The sequence below is a fragment of the Bombus fervidus genome, chromosome 8 (genome assembly GCF_041682495.2).
Source record: "Bombus fervidus isolate BK054 chromosome 8, iyBomFerv1, whole genome shotgun sequence".
Taxonomy (NCBI): Eukaryota; Metazoa; Arthropoda; class Insecta; order Hymenoptera; family Apidae; genus Bombus; species Bombus fervidus.
In genome coordinates, this window is record NC_091524.1 from 4,859,754 (window position 1) to 4,879,249 (window position 19,496).

The window sequence follows — 19,496 nt, forward strand, 5'->3', positions numbered from 1 at the left end:
AATTTTAATTCCAATCGCTACTAACGTCATAATCTTATTCTATATCGAATAGGTAATATCACGCATCTGACACAAAAATGAGAAAATGATTTCTCTATTTATCGACTGTTGGAATTTTTTTACCGGCCGTCAAGATTACAGCTCAGCTGCTGCTATCTAGTGGAGAAAATGTGTCTAAGCTGGGGCGTACTCGCTTGATTGCGTCATAAGAGAAACTGATTTTCCTACGTAGTCAGCCATATTGACTCGCGCGTAAGGACATTGAAAGCAGTTCCATATTCGTTGTGTTCACGGTTTGAATTAAATAGTGTGTTGTTATCACGGAAATTTTCTAATCCAGTTGCATTTTCTATGAACTGTGATTGCTCGCTGTGCGAAGAATTGGAAAATATCAAGGTACGTAAGCAATAAATATTTGTACTCGTGAGGGGACTATTTGAAAATGGTGCGAGTATGGGCCGTGGCCGCATCCAGCGTCGCCCCGCGATTCGACGGACCTGTTTCGTATTCGTAGCCGTCGGTGGAATTGGAACAAGAGTTGTTTATGTGCTTATGGTAGGAAGTAATCCGTTATCTGCTGGGGAAAAAAACAATTAGTGCTTCAACCCTGTGTACATTTTTTCTTATTATATCTTTATCTCCGATTTTCTCATCGTGGTGCATTATTTAAGAAAAGATCGCGTCTATATCCTATAGGTAAGTTTATTAGTTTTCAGATTTCACTTATTACTTTCGTGACACACTGTAACAAGGTTTTCTTCGACAGTATTAAATCATTTTAAGATATTAGACATGAAATTAGTAACAAATTTATATAGTTTTCAACTTAATGCCGATGAACTAGAATGCATGTTTTTAAATACCAATGTTTACTATCATTTTACAGAAGTACATATGTATATACCGACTGTTACATAGTGATTAAATTTCTGTCATTTTATTACGAATGTCTCATTGAATTTTTGTATAAAAGTTGATATTGTAAAAAGAATATGTATTATTCACATAATCTCCAGTGATGTCAAAGTATATATTGGAAAGAATAACATCTATCCACTGTTATACATGTTACTAAAAATGTCGAGGATATTGATACGTAAATATTTCGTACTCTACATATATATATATGTTTCAATCAACAGTATACGGAAACATCTGCTTGGTCCGGTTGGTAGAAATTTCCGATACAACGTTTATATCTACTATCGTAGTGTTTTTCTTAAATTGCATGAATATTATTACATCGTGCAGCATGTGAAGCAGTGTTTAAAAACTAAACTAAAACTATTGATCTGTATACTACAAAAGATATACTATACAGATACAATTTAGATCGAGACGATTTAATGAAAATAAATAAGCATATAGTCACAATTCTGTTTCTATCTTAGTAAAATTCAATATGTATACCTTACCAAATACATCTGTATATTTTTAGTAATTGCAAAGACCATAGTCTTACCATTTCAACAAGTTTGTTACATCTAGTGCTAAATTTGTAACAAAATTTGTTAGGTTGTATAATAATATATCGCTGTTTACCAGAAATTATTCGATTAAAGTAATTTAAGAATTCTGACAGACAAATGGAATCGATAGAGTCAAAATTGAATACATTCTTTGTGTGCCATGTATCGTATTTCGTCAGAAAGACTATCTATCATCCATTCTTTTGTGAGTCGTGATACGAGACGCGCAGAATCCGTTGGAAATCGGTGTTGAGCGAAAATTAAGAAAATTACGCTGTCACTAAACCGAGAATAATTGACAAATTTTAAATAACACCGTGCAATTTATTTCCATTATCGTATCATTCCCGCTTTCATGTGCGACCCTGAGGCTAAAGTGCTTTCCCGAAGTGTGCCACACGCTTGGTACTTTGCCATGCACACTCTCTCTTTCTCTCTCTTACTTTATACTGTAGATTCAATCAAACAAGGAAATTTCCAGTGATTTGTCGAACTTGATAAATTTTTTAATTATCTGCTGGTTCTTTTATCGAAAATCTATAGTCTTTGGAATCTATGATTTAAAATTATATGTTAGATGTACATAGATTGTCACTCAAATTATTCTAAAACTATGAATAGTTTCAACAAATGATTTTATTACTATTAGAGCTACATACTGTAGAATAGTATGGTATGATAGAATTAATTTCTAAAAATTGATACAAATAACAAAATTAATATCTACATATAAATCGTCAGATAGTACGGAAGAATTTTGTTGTTTTAGATGATATCGATGACTCATATGATTTTACCTTCTACGAGACCTTTTGTTCGAGGTTTGGGATTTCGTCATTTTGCCGGCGAACGCTTGTTACGATCAATTAGGTCAATTATGTACTTTGTCACAGAAATGCTAGCTTTTCGAAACATCCATTAGCCCGGTTTCTAGCTCTTGCCAATGATCGATCAGAGCTTTCTTTTCTGCATTTCAATCTACATACATACATATATGCATACGTTCTTAAAACTCTCTGCAACGGCAACTATTCTTCGCGTTATAAAATTTTCATCGTATGTGATACAGATTATTCCATTTTATGTGACAACATGAAATCAAAGAAATATTTCAATCATTTTAATCGGTTCAAATTATACATAGTAGCAGAGACTAGCTAACACGTAGATTAACCAATGTAAGTATAGATTCCAGCGTGTATTTAGGATTATTGCCTCAAACGATGCATACCCGTTAACCAGAGCAAGGAAGTATATTCACGAGCGATGCGTGTAGGGAGGTGTGACGTTGATAGGAGGTGATACACGACACGACCAAAGTTACAATGAACTTGGGGGAACTGAGCTTACACACCGGTGAAATACACCGTATAACGTGGCTTTCTCCCATACACATGGAGCTGCGTGCACGTGAACTATGACACAAATCCCGTTCAAATGTCTTGACTATTCAAATTCTCAAATTGATAGCAAATAGACAGACAGATTTTTAGTTATATACATTGAAAAACACTATTAAAATGAGACGCATTGCGTTTTGTACAGCTTGTTCAAAATAAAATGTTTGTTAAAGAAATGTAAATATAAGAAGAATGATCTACTTTGTAACTGTGTAAAAGGATTAGATAGTTCAGGTGTAGAAAGTACACGAAATTTAGTTCAGATTAGTCAAGTTATTCGAATCGAAAGTGTTTGATGAACTTAAATAACCAAGTTTATGGTTATATAAGTTCAGTTAATTAAATCATTCGAATTTAAAACACGATTAGTTCGAAAGATTCAGTATGAACACAAGAAAAAACCACTCAGAAAAGACCTACGTACTTATAAAAATCCATATATCAATTTGCTGTTATATCAAGTAAATAAATAACACGCGATACGTTGGTCGACCGGTACATGAGAGAATGAGTAGCATTCATCGCGAACGATAATCGGTGCTATTATCAGACACTTTTATCAGTCTATTGACACTCAGTCGGTATTCTTATCAAGAATTTCCATATTCAATAAAAATTGAAACGCGTGGATCCATATTAGTTCGTATGATATAATAATAGTATCTAACAGTTTCAGGCGTATCACACCTGTTAGCATAGTAGCGTATATACTCCGCGTGGTTGGCCGATTCACGTAAAATTTAATTGTACGGCTGGCTGGCACTCGCGTACTATGTATATATCTATCTTCCGTAAAGCAATCGCCGGAAGTATTGGCGTTCCCCGCGCGAAAGAAACACGAAAGATAAATGCGAACAAGGCGTGGCTACGATCTACGATCGTCACGTGCTCCGCTGTACTATGATTGGCACTGTAATTTGTGATCAACTTAAATAGTCGCTCGTGTAATCCTTCGCGTACGACATTCAAAGCAACATATAGAGCAACAACGTACTCTTAAATCACATTGTATTCTTAGTTTGTATATTCACCACCGATTTATATTTTTATATATATATATTCTGTCAGGCATTTTATGGGTTACACCATGTTCACAGAATATATCTACCATACGTTTTACCAACGCTTGTATCCCTCGATTAAATCGCGCATGTAATAATCAACGAGATACGTGCTTTCTTTCTTTCGCTTTTTCCATTTCCGTCATGGCCGCTTGGCGCATCTAATCGTTGAGAATATTTTCTCTTTGGCGAATCCCCGTGGCACGCAAAGCCTCGTTCAGTTAGTCAAGTTACTTGAATTGAAGATGCTCGGTGAATTTAATAAGTTCACTTCAAGTTTATGACCATACGAGTTCAGATAGTCGAGTTGGAATCGTTCGCATTCAAGCAACTTTACTTACGATATCTAAAGCCTTTGGATCAGTCTAAGTTATAAGAACTTAAGCAATGTAATAAGCAATTTAGAATAGCTTTTGCCTCGTCGTATCTTGCGTATAGATTATCGTACTTTTCTAACTTTACAATATAATATGAAACAAAAAACTGGCTCTAGAAGCCTAATTAAATGAAGAAATTAATAAAAATTGATTAGAATTGATTAGAAAAATTGAATGGGATCGATTGGATTAGCTTCCGGAAGATTCACATGTATGATTTAAGTAATAAATTTAAGTAATATAAAGATAAGATTATTATACGTATGTATGTCGAATTTTATTAAAACTGAAAAATTTCTAGCACGCGAGATGTGCACAGTTTTACAAGGATGGAACAGTTTTGTGTTTCCACGAAGAAAGGGCATGGAATTAGGGTCGTGAGAGATTTGGAGATCGGAAAACTTTTCACTAACGGGGAACTTGGAATAAATATTCCGCGAGTGAAGGCGCGCACTGGGAACAGGGAACGATTTAACCATGAAAAAGCAGAGCACAATAACGATGCAGAGTAACAGCATCGTAGCGTTATGGTAGGACACGGCCAATTATCTCAGTTTACGCGGGGAAAAAGTGGTCGTAAAAAAAGGCCATTGCCATTGTTGGCACCAAATCACTGTGAATCCAGAGAAACAAAACGGAAAGACTGCTTGTTTATGATTGCGTTTATGTTTGTACAAAGAAATTTTATTGTCCTCGTGAAAATTCAACGAATTCAGCAAAAACTGGTTGTTCTTTACACATACTGAAACATTAGTGGCATACTGACATATATAATATTTGTACTAATGTTCTTGAAATTCTTCTAAAATTGTAGAATGATCAAAATTAAAGATGACTCATGCGGCATGGTGTGCAACACGCGATCGAGGCTGTATTATATGTTTTCGTCGTGAACGAGCTCTCGAGCTTTTAATTCTACGCACACGTAACAGGCTCCTCTTTGAACACTTGTGAACGAATCCTCGTGTAAAAATACACGAGGGAGTCGTAGCGCGATGTTTAATTAAAGTTCGAACCTTTCACTCATTCTCCAATCTAACACACACGAGGTCGCTTATTCTTTAGCTCGAGAACGTAATTGCTGGTTAATTTCGCCAGTTGAAATTACGAGGCGAGGCGTTTGCTTGCTCTTTCGACTGAATAAATCTACGTGCAACCAGCGGAAAAGAGCGTAGGGTAAAATTCGTAGGTCTGATTTGAACGAACGAGAGAAGCAGAGAAGAATCGGTATATCCTGGTTGGTAAAATTTTCGACGACGTTTTTACAGCTTTCAGACCTTTAATTTCACGCATCAAAGAATCTTCCTCGCCCTCTGTGTCTGTTTCCCCTGCTCTTGTCTTCTCACCCCTGCAATTCCTACCATTGAAACTCGCGACAGAGGAAGACCTACGATGAATGCCGCTGCGAACGCGATGAAAGAAAGGGTTGAACGAGAGAAGGAGATAAACGCACGGGGAACCCCGTTGTTTTCGATCGGTGAAGCGGGACGCGTCTGCACGACACCGATAAAAATTCTCTTAAATTGTGTACGCACCCTCGCGAATGAATCGACTCTACGGTTAAATCTGCGCCTGTCTCTATCACTATGAAAAGTCACCGTCACTCCATCGTTTCTCGCGAAAACGAGCTCTGATTCTTTCTTCCCCTTCACCATAATTTTCACGCGTGAGAGATTCGTTCTACTCGTTAATCTCCCTCGACGTCAGATTCTCCTGAGGCGAGCAGCAGGTCTGCCTTCTGGTTGAGATCTAAATTTCTTAGAGATGTCGTAAAAAATCTTCCTAAAAACTTTCTTGGAAGAGAATCGTAGCTGACGAAGGGTAATAGAATGCGAACGTTTATGTAAATTTACATTTTTATGAACAAAATGAAAGAGGTGGTACCTAAGCAGAGATTTGTTTCGCGTTACATATTTTATATCTATATGTTTGTGTATTAAGAGCAGTTTAAAATATTCGCAGTGTAGTAACAAGTGGTGTATTTTCGTAATGCATCGAATCTTTTTACCTCCTGGAAGATCAGGTGGTTGGCGGAAGAACAAGCAGAGTTCCCTTTTCTCTTTCTAGTCGTACCAGTTGCATGGTTAGTAGCCATAAGTTTGGCCATACTTCAGCAGTCGTATGTTACCACCTACCGACCGGAAAATTGTGAGCTGGCAAATGAACTACTCCCAAGTCGCAATGATCAACTCGACGCCTTTCATCATAAACTTCTGAATTTTATCAGAGCATTAAGATTAAAATATAAATTTACAGGAACCAAGCGATTTGTCATGATAGAGATAATCAGAGATTCGGTTTCTATATGATTTAAATATCGCTCGTTGAAACGTCGATCGATCAAACATCCCCTAACGGAGGTTGATATTCGCCTCTCGTGTCTCTGGAAGAACCACGTGCATTTTTATCGATTCGCCGAGGACACAATGTCTCACACGTGAACCGGAGACTCGTATTAGGTAGAAGTCGACGTCGACACAAGGGATTTAAATGCCGGCATTCGAAACGATCGGGTCCACTTGTGCTCGAGTTGGAGCACCGTGTATTCATTCACGTACAGTTGCAAAGTACCACCACCATTGGGTTAATAAACCCTGTGGTGCATGCATATGCAAAGCTGACGTGTTTTCTAATGACATCCTCTGCGCTTCGTGCTCTTCCGTGAGTACGGTTTGCGGTATGACTTCGTCGATTCGTTAACTGCGTGCCTGGGTATTCGATGTGGTACACCTTGATAGTTAAATTACTAAAACGATGTATTGCCTTCCGCTAAAGTTTCGTTAATTGGGAATTATGATACAATGCATATGGTTACCCTTTTATTTCTCGTAACTCGAGTTTTATTAACCTTAGAACCTTAATTATGGACAATTCGTTTCTGAGAGGAGTTTGAATTTTTATTTCATTAGTGCAATTCAACGGAGAATTTTGATAGCTTTAGCACTTAAGTATCTTCGATTGTAAAAAAACTTCAATAAATAAATCCATGAGAAGTTTAGAGCAAAAGTGAGAAAAATTTGCAAAGGCAAATTTAAACATACTAGTGATTTAATGAAATAGCAAAGTAGTGGCTAGTAAAATAGTGACAAGGCTGCGAACATCTATAGGTAAAGGTGAAGGTCGCGACCGAGGATTAAAAAGCTATTTCTTGACTCTAATTTCATAGAAGAGTTTTTGCATGTTTACTTGTCGTTTGAATAGTAATTTATTTTTTCAATCAGATATACTAACTTTCTTTCTCGTATTTTCTTCCATTACTGCATCATTTAGGAATTTGCGCAAACTTTAATAAATTTCAGTCTCGGAGATGGAATAAATAATTCCGTGCAACCAGTCGGAACTTCGATCTCATCTATTTTTATCAAGGTGGAGCAACGCGCCTCGAAAGTAATTCTGCGCCGCCGTATCTCGAGAGGTATGAATTCATTCATTAAAGACGATAGCTCTTTAATACTTATGAAGGATGAGACGGTTGTCCACTCAGTCTCACTGAACGTGTGTACACGATAGTTGTGGGCGTGTGTCGTGGATCACGCGACCCTCGTTTACAATAAAACTCTTTGACACACACGGCCAAATGAAACCCACGCGTTTCTTGAAAGGATCTCTTCGCGACGTCGACGAAAAAACCGAATTCTTTCAAACCGGCTCGCTTCATTCAACAGGCCTTTAAACTTTCAGCTGACCCGTTAGCAAAACGAGACGATCGACCGGTTTCTTCTACGTGTCTCGTGAATCCATGCTGCCCGTTTTAAGTTTCCAATGTTTCTTTGGTATCTATCACGGCCTGGAACATGGTCTGCGCAGACGGTTGAAAACCATGTCTCTTACCTAGCATTTCTGGAATATCGTTGATTCACTTAGTCAAGGCTTTAATCTGGTCGATCGTATTAGAGTATATATGTATACGTGTATACGTATAATATTGGTCAACGCGTCATTGTGCCTGTTAACCGAGATATTACTTCATCGTGCAGTAAAGAGTGAAGAGTACTGTAAAGGACGTCTGCTTCCAGCGATGACGACATCAGGCTTGTCGAACTTGCACCGCCACGTATCTTTATTTCTATGAATTCCAGCACGATTTCTGTGATCTCTATGTGTTGTATTTAAAAGTTGAATACCGTTGAATCATAGATATTCAATGCATCGCACCTGTCTCTATACCACACGACTAATTTTATCATTTGTCTAATAAAATCTGTGATGCAGGAAGTTTATTCTATTTTATGTCAGAGTATAGTTACCAAAGGAGTTTACTCTTTCTTTCTTTCATTTTTTTCCTCTTTTTTTTTGCTCGCTTGTAACGTTACGCAACAACGTAACAGAGTTCAAATTTATGTAATTACTCTTTTGTTGGGATCGATGGTTGCGTGTCTGTGTAACGAGATATTCGGACAGAATTGAACGTTAAACCGTGATTTCCGTTTTAATGATAATGCACGCGGGTCTCTCCCTTTGTGTATTTGCTCGTGCGTGACTCATGGGCCGCTCTCGGCTCCTCAAACTATCGCGAAAACTTCGGGGAATCACTGCGAGTGCATTTTTCCGCTCGCTCTCTTGCAGCAAGGCTGCACTAATGGTATTTGCAACGACAAACGGCGTCCTAGTATGTCTCTGATTCCATGTAATTGAGGTTGAATTACTATTTGCTCTCCGGCATTGCATAAGGGACTATGCTCAGAGCTACAGACCTGTACTCGTCGATTTCAATACTATGTACATGGTCTCAGCAGACCGTGTCGGTCAGGGTCGTGTTGCACATTATTTTCATGGCTACTTTTTACTTGGAAAAGATCAATTCTGGATTTCGAAGGATTTTTACGTTCGATGCTTTTTTATTCGAAACCCTTTACCATTGATTCCACGTTCGAAACGGTTGATTGTTGAACAGACGCGGTATTTTTATGGCAGCTTTATCACGTCTAACAATACCTGGCTTGTGTATTTTCGTAGGCTTGGTGTTATAAATATCGCCGGCTTATTGGCTTTGTATCGAGATATCTTGCGTGGACGTGTATTACCTTCTATCTATCTCACTCAGAAGGCGAACGACCTGTGACAAATGCGCACACGTGTCTCTGTTGCACGTAACTGCAACTTGTTCTCAAACTTTTTACGAAATCATTTGTCTAGTAGTATTTTTCTTTAGCGTATGTCGATATTGGCGGATCCTAGATGTTGTAGAAACTCGTACACCAATGGGATCTAGGTACTCGATGTAACAGTACATTCTATCTACAATGTTTTCCTCTTACTGTCTGGAGACCTCGAAGATAGAAGCGAGCATGTTGCGTATATGCATTAGATGATAAAATGAGCAAACGTTCAGATCGTTACAAGAAAGAAATGAGTTTTTATTGCGGAAGATTTCATTCATATGATACGCTTGTATAAAATAGTAAATAATTTCAAAGTACATATTTCGTTGTCTTTAATGTTATTTTTTTTTTTTCCTGATATTTTCTTTATAGTTAACGAGATAGGAGTTGGGTTGTTTTATAGACCGGGGTATGTGTAACTGGAAGAGCTCCGGCAAATATTGATTATTTCTCTACATGGCACCCTCTGGTCTAGACGGGATCTATACTCGAATACACTGAACCGGCACGCAATATTATTTCTTTAATGTAGTTGATGATTAAGAATGCAGATCTATTTAGAGGATTAATTCATGCGTCGTTGGTAGCAAAGTAAGGAACCTGCTATATAACATGGATTAACACGCACAAATCTTTTTAGCACAGGATTGAAATATGCCGGAGGAACAGAAGTCCGCTGGTAGTCAACCAGAGGTAACGGCAGAAAATGGGACTGGAACAAACTCGCCGACCAAAAGTCCTGTGAGCAAAGGCAAAACAGCTCTTGCAAGAATCACTTTGCTAGATGGAACCGTGAAAGACTTCCACATAGATGTAAGCTATCAAATTTTTCTTTCATTCTTCCAGAAGGATCAGTTTTCTCGACGTTGACGAAAACCGTATGAGAAATTGATTTTGTTCCAGAGGAAGGCGAAAGGCCAAGAATTACTTGACATGATATGTCAGAGTATGAACTTGATGGAGAAGGATTATTTTGGCCTTATTTACGAGGACAGACACGATTTGCGAAACTGGTTAGATCTGGATAAAAGAATCGCAAAATTTGTGAAAAGTACGTAGTCTTCTTTTCTCTCTTTTTTTTTTTTTTTTTTTTTTTCGTATATTATGTGATATCATTGTTGGAAGCAATTGGTTTTATTCTGCAGACGAACCGTGGAAATTTAATTTCGAGGTGAAGTTTTATCCTCCGGACCCAGCCCAATTACAAGAAGACATAACTCGTTATCAACTATGCCTTCAAATCAGAAACGATATTATCACAGGCCGATTGCCGTGTTCGTTTGTAACTCATGCTCTTCTAGGTTCATATTTAGTTCAGTCAGAAGTCGGAGATTACGACCCAGACGAGCATGGCCGTACATATTTAAAGGATTTCAAATTTGCCCCTAATCAAACTCCAGAGTTAGTGGAGAAAGTAATGGACCTTCATAAAACGCATAAGTTAGTCTCGTTTAATGATTAGCCATTTATCCAAATGATGGTACAGTTAATAATAAAGAAAATTTTACCAATTTTTAGAGGTCAAACACCCGCGGAAGCAGAACTCCATTATCTTGAAAATGCAAAAAAGTTAGCGATGTATGGAGTTGATCTTCATCCTGCTAAAGATTCTGAGGGCGTGGATATAATGTTAGGTGTATGTTCATCGGGTCTTCTCGTCTATAGGGATCGATTAAGAATCAATAGGTTTGCTTGGCCAAAGATACTAAAAATCTCGTACAAAAGGCATAACTTCTATATAAAGATTAGGCCGGGTGAATTTGAGCAATTTGAATCGACGATTGGTTTCAAATTAGCTAATCACAGAGCTGCGAAAAAGTTATGGAAAGTATGTGTAGAACACCATACTTTCTTCAGGTGAATAATTATCTAATAATGATTTTAAGTAGCATAAAATATATGAATAAAGGTAAAGCATAAGATAAAGTAATATTCACATTTTTTAGGCTCATGAGTCCTGAGCCTGTAAAGAAAGTCGGTTTGATACCACATCTGGGTTCTCGTTTCCGATATTCAGGAAGAACTCACTACGAGACAAAGAAGACTCCCATTGATAGACAACCTCCACAATTCGAAAGATCTTTAAGTGGTCGTCGTCCTACATCTCGTAGTATGGATGGTAAAAAGACTTCTGATACTTATTAACTTTAGACGCAATATGCAGCCAGTGCCGTTTTGACACTTTTGTCGCAAAGTTATCACTTTAAGATTTTGAAAGGTATGTGTGCATTATACAGCGTTAGGGGGTCCTAAACAAGTTGAATCTTATGGTTCAGAACCAAGTAAGAGGCATACAATGAGCTATGAACCTGAAATGATTCCTGACATGGAGCATATAGATCAACGGCCTAGTCCAATAAAAAAACAGAAAGAAAAGGTAAAAAAGAATACACTTAAATATATTGAACATAGTAATAGTTAGTAGAGGATGCATGGAATCGTCATGCAAATTGAAAATTATTCCATGAGAAATTCTTTTAAAGGCAATATTTCTGCGGTCTACGCTTTCAAACAAAGCTTTTTCTAAAGAGTTTGATGGTATAATAATAAATTTAACTAATTAATTACCTTTATTGTTATCATATATAATCATTCTTTTTAAATACTATTGAAATCCTAATTACATTATACAACGGAGAAATTGTAGAACATCAATTGGTTCACGTATACGCAAGAGATAACATATTTCATAAAAAGTTGGAATTAATCATTATGCACTATTGTTTTTAAGTCAAACGGATAATATCTGTAGACATGGCATGTTGATAAGTTTTTGTATGCCATGTATTAGAGATAGTTGAATGCATTAGATATCTAATACGTTTACTCCAAAATTATCAAAACAAGTTGAATAATGCACATGCAAGTTAATTAACTTGAATTAAAAATTGCACATGTTAAGTTAAAAACTTGATGGGAAAGTCAAACTTAATATTGTTTCTATCCATTCTACATAATATTAAGTTAATTAACTTGTATATATTCATACGGACTTGAAATACTTTTATGCAAGAAACTTAGAAATGTGTAGATTTTATAAAGTTTTATCTTACAATTATTATCGGAAATTGAACACATGGCATTTGTATGTAATAATTTAATTTCACAAATTTGAATTCAATATTCACATCCTAGTGCTTCAACCATAAAAACTAACTGACACCTAACTAACACCGGTAGCTCTCACGCAAAACAAGTGCTGGAACAACATCAGCTAGCAGTACCAGTAGTCTGGAAGGAGAATATGATGCAGATCGTGGCAAAAAGGTATAGAATTTCACCTGGAACATACTGTCATGCATTAACCAACATACTTTTATCTATATTAATGTATGTGACCATTTGGTGTTTTCCTTTTTTTTCGGTGCATGTTGCTATCTTTTATTTATTTTTTGCAAACATTATACGGCCATCGCCTCAAAGTTGAATTTCTCAAATTTTTTCAAATTTCTTTTATCATACATCACATGAGCAAATATTTTAATAAATTATTAAACTGCGCTAATGCTTATGTTAGCATGCACTTAACGATCATTTTATATAATGATTTATGTCAAGAAACATTCAAGCAAAGAAATGTACCATAGATACAAGTAAATTCTTCAGGAAAGTATATTCATCTAAAAAAATTAAGAACTGATATTTTTTTGAGAGCGCAGACCGTAATTAGTTATCCAGCATGAAATATATGCTAAGAGAATGTGAAACACGTAGTTTATAATAGCTTATCGATAGAATTGAATCGTGCTTATTGCATGAAGCGATGTGTGACTATAAATTTACTTATAGAAACCGGTCGGAGGAATTGCGGTCCTACCGCCCGGTGGTCTATTTAAGAAGAAGAAGGATAAGAAAAACGAAAACGAAAAGGAAAATCATAATGATCTCAACAATTCTGATTTAATAAATGAAAGTGCTATTATTGATAACAACGACGTGAAGTCACCCAATAAAAAAGAATCGAAAAAGAAAGATAAGGAAATACTAGAAAAAAGTGACAAGAACGAAATAAAGTCACCTAGTAAAAAAGAATTGAAAAAGAAAGAAAAGGAAACACCAGAAAGAAGCGCTTTTATTGATGAATTAAAGTCACTCACTAAGAGAGATTTAAAAAAGAAAGATAAGGAAATGCTGGAAAAAAGTGCTGCTCTTGACAACAACGAAATAAAGCCACTCAGTAAAAAGGAATTGAAAAAAAAAGAGAAGGAAATGTTAGAAAAAAAGGACAAGGAAATGTCAGAAAAGAAAGACAAGGAAATTTTAGGAAAGAAAGACAAGGAAATTTCAGAAAAGAACGACAAAGAAATGTCAGAAAAGAAAGACAAGGATATGTCTGAAAAGAAAGATAAGGAACTGTTGGAAAAGAAAGACAAGGATATGTCTGAAAAGAAAGATAAGGAACTGTTGGAAAAGAAAGACAAGGATATGTCTGAAAAAAAAGACAGTGAAACCCCAGAAAAGAAAAGCAAGGAAATGTCAGAAAAGAAAGGCAAGGAAACGCCAGAAAAAAGAGATAAAGAAATGCTAGAAAAAAAAGATAAGGAATCGTTAGAAAAGAAAGACAAGGAAACGTCAGAAAAGAAAGATAAAGAAAAGAAAGACAAAATGAAGGTAAGTACAGTAGAATTTCATTTATCTGAACATGTTGGGGGATAAACTTCATATAATAGGAATAATAAGATTCTTTTTTATTGATTATTTTCACTACTTATGATTTTTCATTCAAATAACCGAATTGTTATAGATGTTTATATAATTGGAGTAGTACTCGGAAGTAGTCTAGATAATTAATTGTAGATAATTAACATGATGTTCTATTAATGATAAATGTAAAATAATGTAAGATAATTAATGTTGAATACTATAAAGATTATCTGATACGCAACTGATATACAAAGTATTAAATACACCATAAAGTACTTAAATAATTTTATTTTCTAATAAAGTATGTCATAATATTTTGAACAAAACATACAAAATTTACTTAGTATTCAATGTGTTCATTGGACATTATCTAAAATTTTTTTCCAATAAATGAAATTTCAAAATGTTATAATGAACAATCCAATTATGTGAACTTTTGGTCCCCTTTAATGGGTTCAGATGAATGAATTTCACTATAGGTTCTATTTGCACTGTATGATATTTGCATAAACAATTTAGAGTATTTAATTTGCCACATTGTATTGCTGTTCCATTTTTCCCTAAAATTTGTCCTTCCTTTATTAGTATGTATTTTGACTAAATGTTGATTGAGTATTAGAACTATATTATATATCTCATCTTCAATGAATTCCTTTTTATGCCCCTAATTTCTTGATTTACGAGTTTGTCAATTTTAGTTCTAATATATCCCTATTGATTTTCTAATCTGAGGTTATTTTGATCTAATGGTTTATCATTCTTGGTATGAATAACATTTACTTTCAAACCATCTGAAGGCAATAAAATGTCAAAGTTCCTTCATAAAATTTAAAGTATTAATAAACACCATACTTGGTTGGTAATTAACACTTTCTTATTAGTGTGCAACAGACATAATGTGCAATAGACATTACTGGTGCGTTCTTATCAATGTTTGGTATTTGCTGTTCGCTCAATTCTATAGATTCCACATAATTGAGATTAGATCTGAAAGAGGAGTTTCAGATTCTTTGGATTTTCTTTTTTCTGTTAATACTACTTAGTACTTTTTTCTCTTCATCAGGCACATAATTAAAGCCAAATCTTCCCCACCTGCAGTAGTTAGTAGTTGCTAATTGCAAACTTCAGATACAACTCTGTTTCTTTCATACGAAAGTTTAAGTAAACGATCTTCTAATTGAAGAAATTTCGATTTCTTTGTAATTGTGGCAACTCTGAGGTATTTTTCGTCTCTTCCATACTAGATTTTTGACTCAAGAAGTGTCCTATTTACTTTTCTGACATAGATTCTTCTGTGTCATCTTCGTCCTTTGACTCTTCTAGTTGTACATTATACTATACTATTTTAAAGGATATACGGGATGTAATAAAACCATTTTCTTCAAAAACGAAGAAAATTTTAACTTCAAGCACTACCCCAACAATAGTGAAAACCACAACTAAACAATCTGTAGTGAAGGATCAAGAAGGTGTGACACAAAACATAGAAGAAAAAGTAGAAGATCTTACACCTGGAGGCACAGGCCAAGTAACTGTTTCTACACAAATTAATAAGGTGATGAAACTTTTAAAACTATCCATGATATTAAGATATATAAAGTAAAGGGAAAGATATTGTCAAAGAATTAGATCTTTTTATTTTTTTCTTTCTTTTTCTTAGTACCTTTTATTTAGCTTCTTCTTATGATTTAAAAACAATTTATAGTATCCATATCCCTTGATTAAATTTCTATTGATCCCAGCTTATTGAACTGTTTGAATGATATTTATTGAATGATATATTATGGTATATTGTGAGTAGTCTTATGATATAGATAGACTGTAGACATTGTTATATGATTCTTAGATATTAAGTATTTAAGTACTGCATGTAAGAAATATATGTCATTAATATAAGTAGCAAATGTGATTTTTGAACAAAGAAATTTTTTATTATCTTGAAAACACATATAAAGATGTAACTTATTAATATTCTTCTATTTACTATAATTTTATATGTACATACATATTGCTGCTTTATTATAAGACATTAGTTACCTTGTAGTTGTATTTAGGCAGAGACATCAGATGATGGTAGGGCTCCATACATGACAGCAACTGCTGTTACTACACGCACTGCTACAATGCATGAAGATCTTGAAAAAAATCAGAAAACCAGTCAGGTTTGTAATGTTATTATTCACGTTCTTAAAAAGTTTTAAATAATCTGCTTATTTAATTGCAATTTTACTCTACTTGTTCATATGCAAATATTTTTAACTCTTTTATATATATTTCATGATATATTTTTCTATAAAGCTAGAATTATTTTTTTATATTTTTTTTATATTAGGTAGAGGAAAAAACTGTAGCACATACAACAGCAACCAGTGCAACAAGACAAGAACAGAGAGTAGTAACTCAAGAAGTTCGAACAACAAGTCATGTACTTTCTGGTGAACAGGTAATGATTCATTAACAGCTTAAAATGCTAAATATATCAAGCTCACCACTAATGGATGAAGCATGTAAGCATTTATGTAAGTGATAATAATCACATACCGTGTTTTGATTGATCCTAACATTAAATCATTTAGATATGTTCCATGTTAGTAATATGGTCATTGCACATATATATTTAAATAATTTTGTTTAATATTTACGGAAATTCGGGTAATATCATGAAGCTTTTTGGTTTTTATAACATATACTTAATTTTAAGTGTATAATATTAATTTTTTGTGTAATATACATATTGATAAATAAGAATCATGCACATTCAGTAAGCATATCACGGTATCATATGTTTAAACAAAGGGATCATAAGTTTAGTATATCAATAATACTTAATCCATTCAGGATATTGGTTGACTAATAAAGTTTAATCAGTGCTATTTTTTATTTAATTATTTTTTTATTTTTGTAATTAATTTTGCCGGCTTGGTTAACACATTGCATGGTGTAGCTGTTCTCACGAAGGCTCAGTACATCCAGTTCAAGCAGTGATGATTCAGGTACTCCAATTGACCTTGAAGATGATCAACAGGCTTTCTACAACCAATATTATCAGGTAAATTTTTAGGATTGAAAATCACTAAAAAATTATATTCTTTTAGAAACAAGATTTTTTGAGAATTTAGAAAATTTAGTTCTGAGGATGAATCTTCACAAAGGTACATACTTAAATATGTTTACTGTACAAGAAATATGTCCTGTAATGGATAAAAATTCTTAGAATAATTAGTAAACTGTTAGCGCCAATCTTTTCATATAGATTATATATTATTTAGATTATACACAGATACATCATATACTTTTAATCAATATTCATTTTACACTGATACTCATTTGTTGATATCCATGGAAACATAAAAATGATATTCATAAAATCATAGTAAAATACCTAATCTACTCATTAATTCAAAGGCACTGGTTTTAAGGTATTAATCATTAATCAATAAAAGTAACATAAATTCTATACTTTAATAATGCTTTGGTTCTTTGTATTATTTAATGTATTTATACTTGTAATATATTAATATAATTGTACAGTAATATACTGCAATATAACTGTTCAGTATATTATTTTTGCATTAGATATATTTTTGAACTCTTCTTTCTGAGAAGAAAGAGAGAGAGAGAGAGAAAAAGAAAGAAATATCATTTTATAAATTTAATTCAGGGTGATCCAGCTGGTGTTGTTGAAACAGAAACCCATATTTACAAAGGAGAGCCAGAGAATAATGTAACAACAACTACCACAGTTCCACTAGTAGCAACTGAAACTAGAAAGGTAGCTGTTGAAAGTGAAGATGGTATGTACAGTGCAACTGGGGAAATAGTTAGTTCTCAGACAATATCTAGTAAAACTCGCACTGTTGAAACGATAACGGTAAGATTCAGAATTTTTTAATTTTTAATTGTTAGTATCTGTTAAATACATACGTGATTGCATTTTTAGTATAAAACTGAAAGAGATGGAGTTGTAGAAACTCGTGTAGAACAAAAAATTACGATACAATCAGATGGCGATCCGATTGATCATGATCGAGCTTTGGCAGAAGCAATTCAAGAGGCAACGGCAATGAACCCTGATATGACAGTAGAAAAGATAGAAATTCAACAGCAAACAGCGCAGTAACTTGTAATGCATCAAAAATCACCTTTGTAAGAAGGGCACTCTTTGTCTAAAAAATATAATGCTCGTAATTTTAAAAAAGATAAAATAAAAAATTAAATTGATATATATATATATTATGTATATCTTGGATATACAATGAATGACAAATTATTTGACTCAGTTTTTGCTGTTGCCAACATTTAATTAACTATTTTATCATATAAAAGGCTAATTAAAGCAACATTTATCATTTAACATATAAGAAACATTTCTTATAACAAATGTTGTTCAATGCTACGAGCTTCAACTTGATTAAAAATCAAGTTCTTACAAAAAGATGTCACGGTACGTTGTACCATAAACAGCAGTGTTCATATTCAAAGTATGTATTATTTACATACTCAAAAACATAAATATATATTAAACATATTATGTATACATAGCTATATATATATGTAAACAAAAGCTAATTTGTTTATAACTATAAAAATATGACAGAGTGCCCACAAACTTACATCACTGCTTCACAGCGAACAAAATCATGATATTCACGCGATGTCTCATGTAATAAGCATATTAAGCTACTCATATAAAGTTCGTTTAAATAATGTTCAAATCTTGTTCAACAATATTAGAGGAATATTCAAAAGCTTAATTTTTTAAAATCTTTTGCAGATTTTCTGTTGTAATTTAAATTTCTAATTTTAAGACTTCGTCTATGAGCCTAATATAATAAAAAACATAATAATTAAAAACATCTTATAAACGTTTTGACAAATCAAGAATATGTAACTGTAATATGCGTTTACATTAATATGCGTTTAAACTATATGAACATTATAATATATATATATTATATATATATATATATGTCACTTGGAGAAGAATATATAGAAAGTAACAGTGGAAGACTTATAATATCTAATTAAGAGACTACAAAATTTTTTTATAAGGCTTCGTATGATTTAAATGTAGCTTTTCTGCAATAATTTTTTTGTATATGTTAATTATTTGTGACATATTTTTTTCAAAGTGGATATTACATAATGTTTACCGTATGACAAAGTCAGATTTCTCTATCTATGAAATATTAATATATACATTAAAGTAAATACATATATATATATTATATATATGTACATGTACACAAACATTTATGATTATTTTGAAAAGAAAATAAAAATCTACAAAGTTTCCTGTAACTTATAGTATTATTATCCAGCAATGTAAATTGAAAGGAGATACACATTGTTAACATTGCTATTGTATACATCTTTTATTTAATAATTTAAAAATATGTATTTGGAAACTATGTAGATTTTCAAAATATACTTCAAAGATTAT

The 19,496-nt window shown here is 33.8% G+C and overlaps 1 protein-coding gene across 6 annotated transcripts; it reads left to right on the plus strand.

The window, feature by feature from the left end:
• Positions 1–229: 229 nt before the first annotated feature.
• On the plus strand, positions 230–18,229 carry Cora (erythrocyte membrane protein band 4.1 like coracle). Of its 6 annotated transcripts, none has more exons than XM_072009483.1 (15): positions 230–396; positions 10,050–10,222; positions 10,313–10,460; positions 10,555–10,849; positions 10,928–11,266; positions 11,356–11,528; positions 11,647–11,786; positions 12,590–12,676; positions 13,199–14,020; positions 15,405–15,608; positions 16,108–16,215; positions 16,386–16,496; positions 16,998–17,102; positions 17,715–17,924; positions 17,994–18,229. In XM_072009483.1, the coding sequence occupies exons 2-15, from the start codon at positions 10,064–10,066 to the stop codon at positions 18,171–18,173; spliced, it is 3,081 nt and encodes a 1,026-aa protein (XP_071865584.1). In that variant the 5' UTR covers positions 230–396; positions 10,050–10,063; the 3' UTR covers positions 18,174–18,229. The 6 variants fall into 6 exon arrangements, with proteins under 6 accessions (XP_071865584.1, XP_071865585.1, XP_071865582.1 ...); XM_072009484.1 differs by having other exon boundaries at positions 10,055–10,222; XM_072009481.1 differs by lacking the exon at positions 230–396 and adding an exon at positions 452–696.
• The last annotated feature ends 1,267 nt before the right edge of the window (positions 18,230–19,496 follow it).

Bases quoted from the DNA above. Each gene is read 5' to 3' on its own strand.
- Cora (XM_072009483.1), top strand. From the start codon at position 10,064: ATGCCGGAGGAACAGAAGTCCGCTGGTAGTCAACCAGAGGTAACGGCA. The intron at 10,850-10,927 runs GTTAGTCTCGTT...ACCAATTTTTAG, and splicing joins GACCTTCATAAAACGCATAA to AGGTCAAACACCCGCGGAAG. The intron at 14,021-15,404 runs GTAAGTACAGTA...ACTATTTTAAAG, and splicing joins AAAAGAAAGACAAAATGAAG to GATATACGGGATGTAATAAA.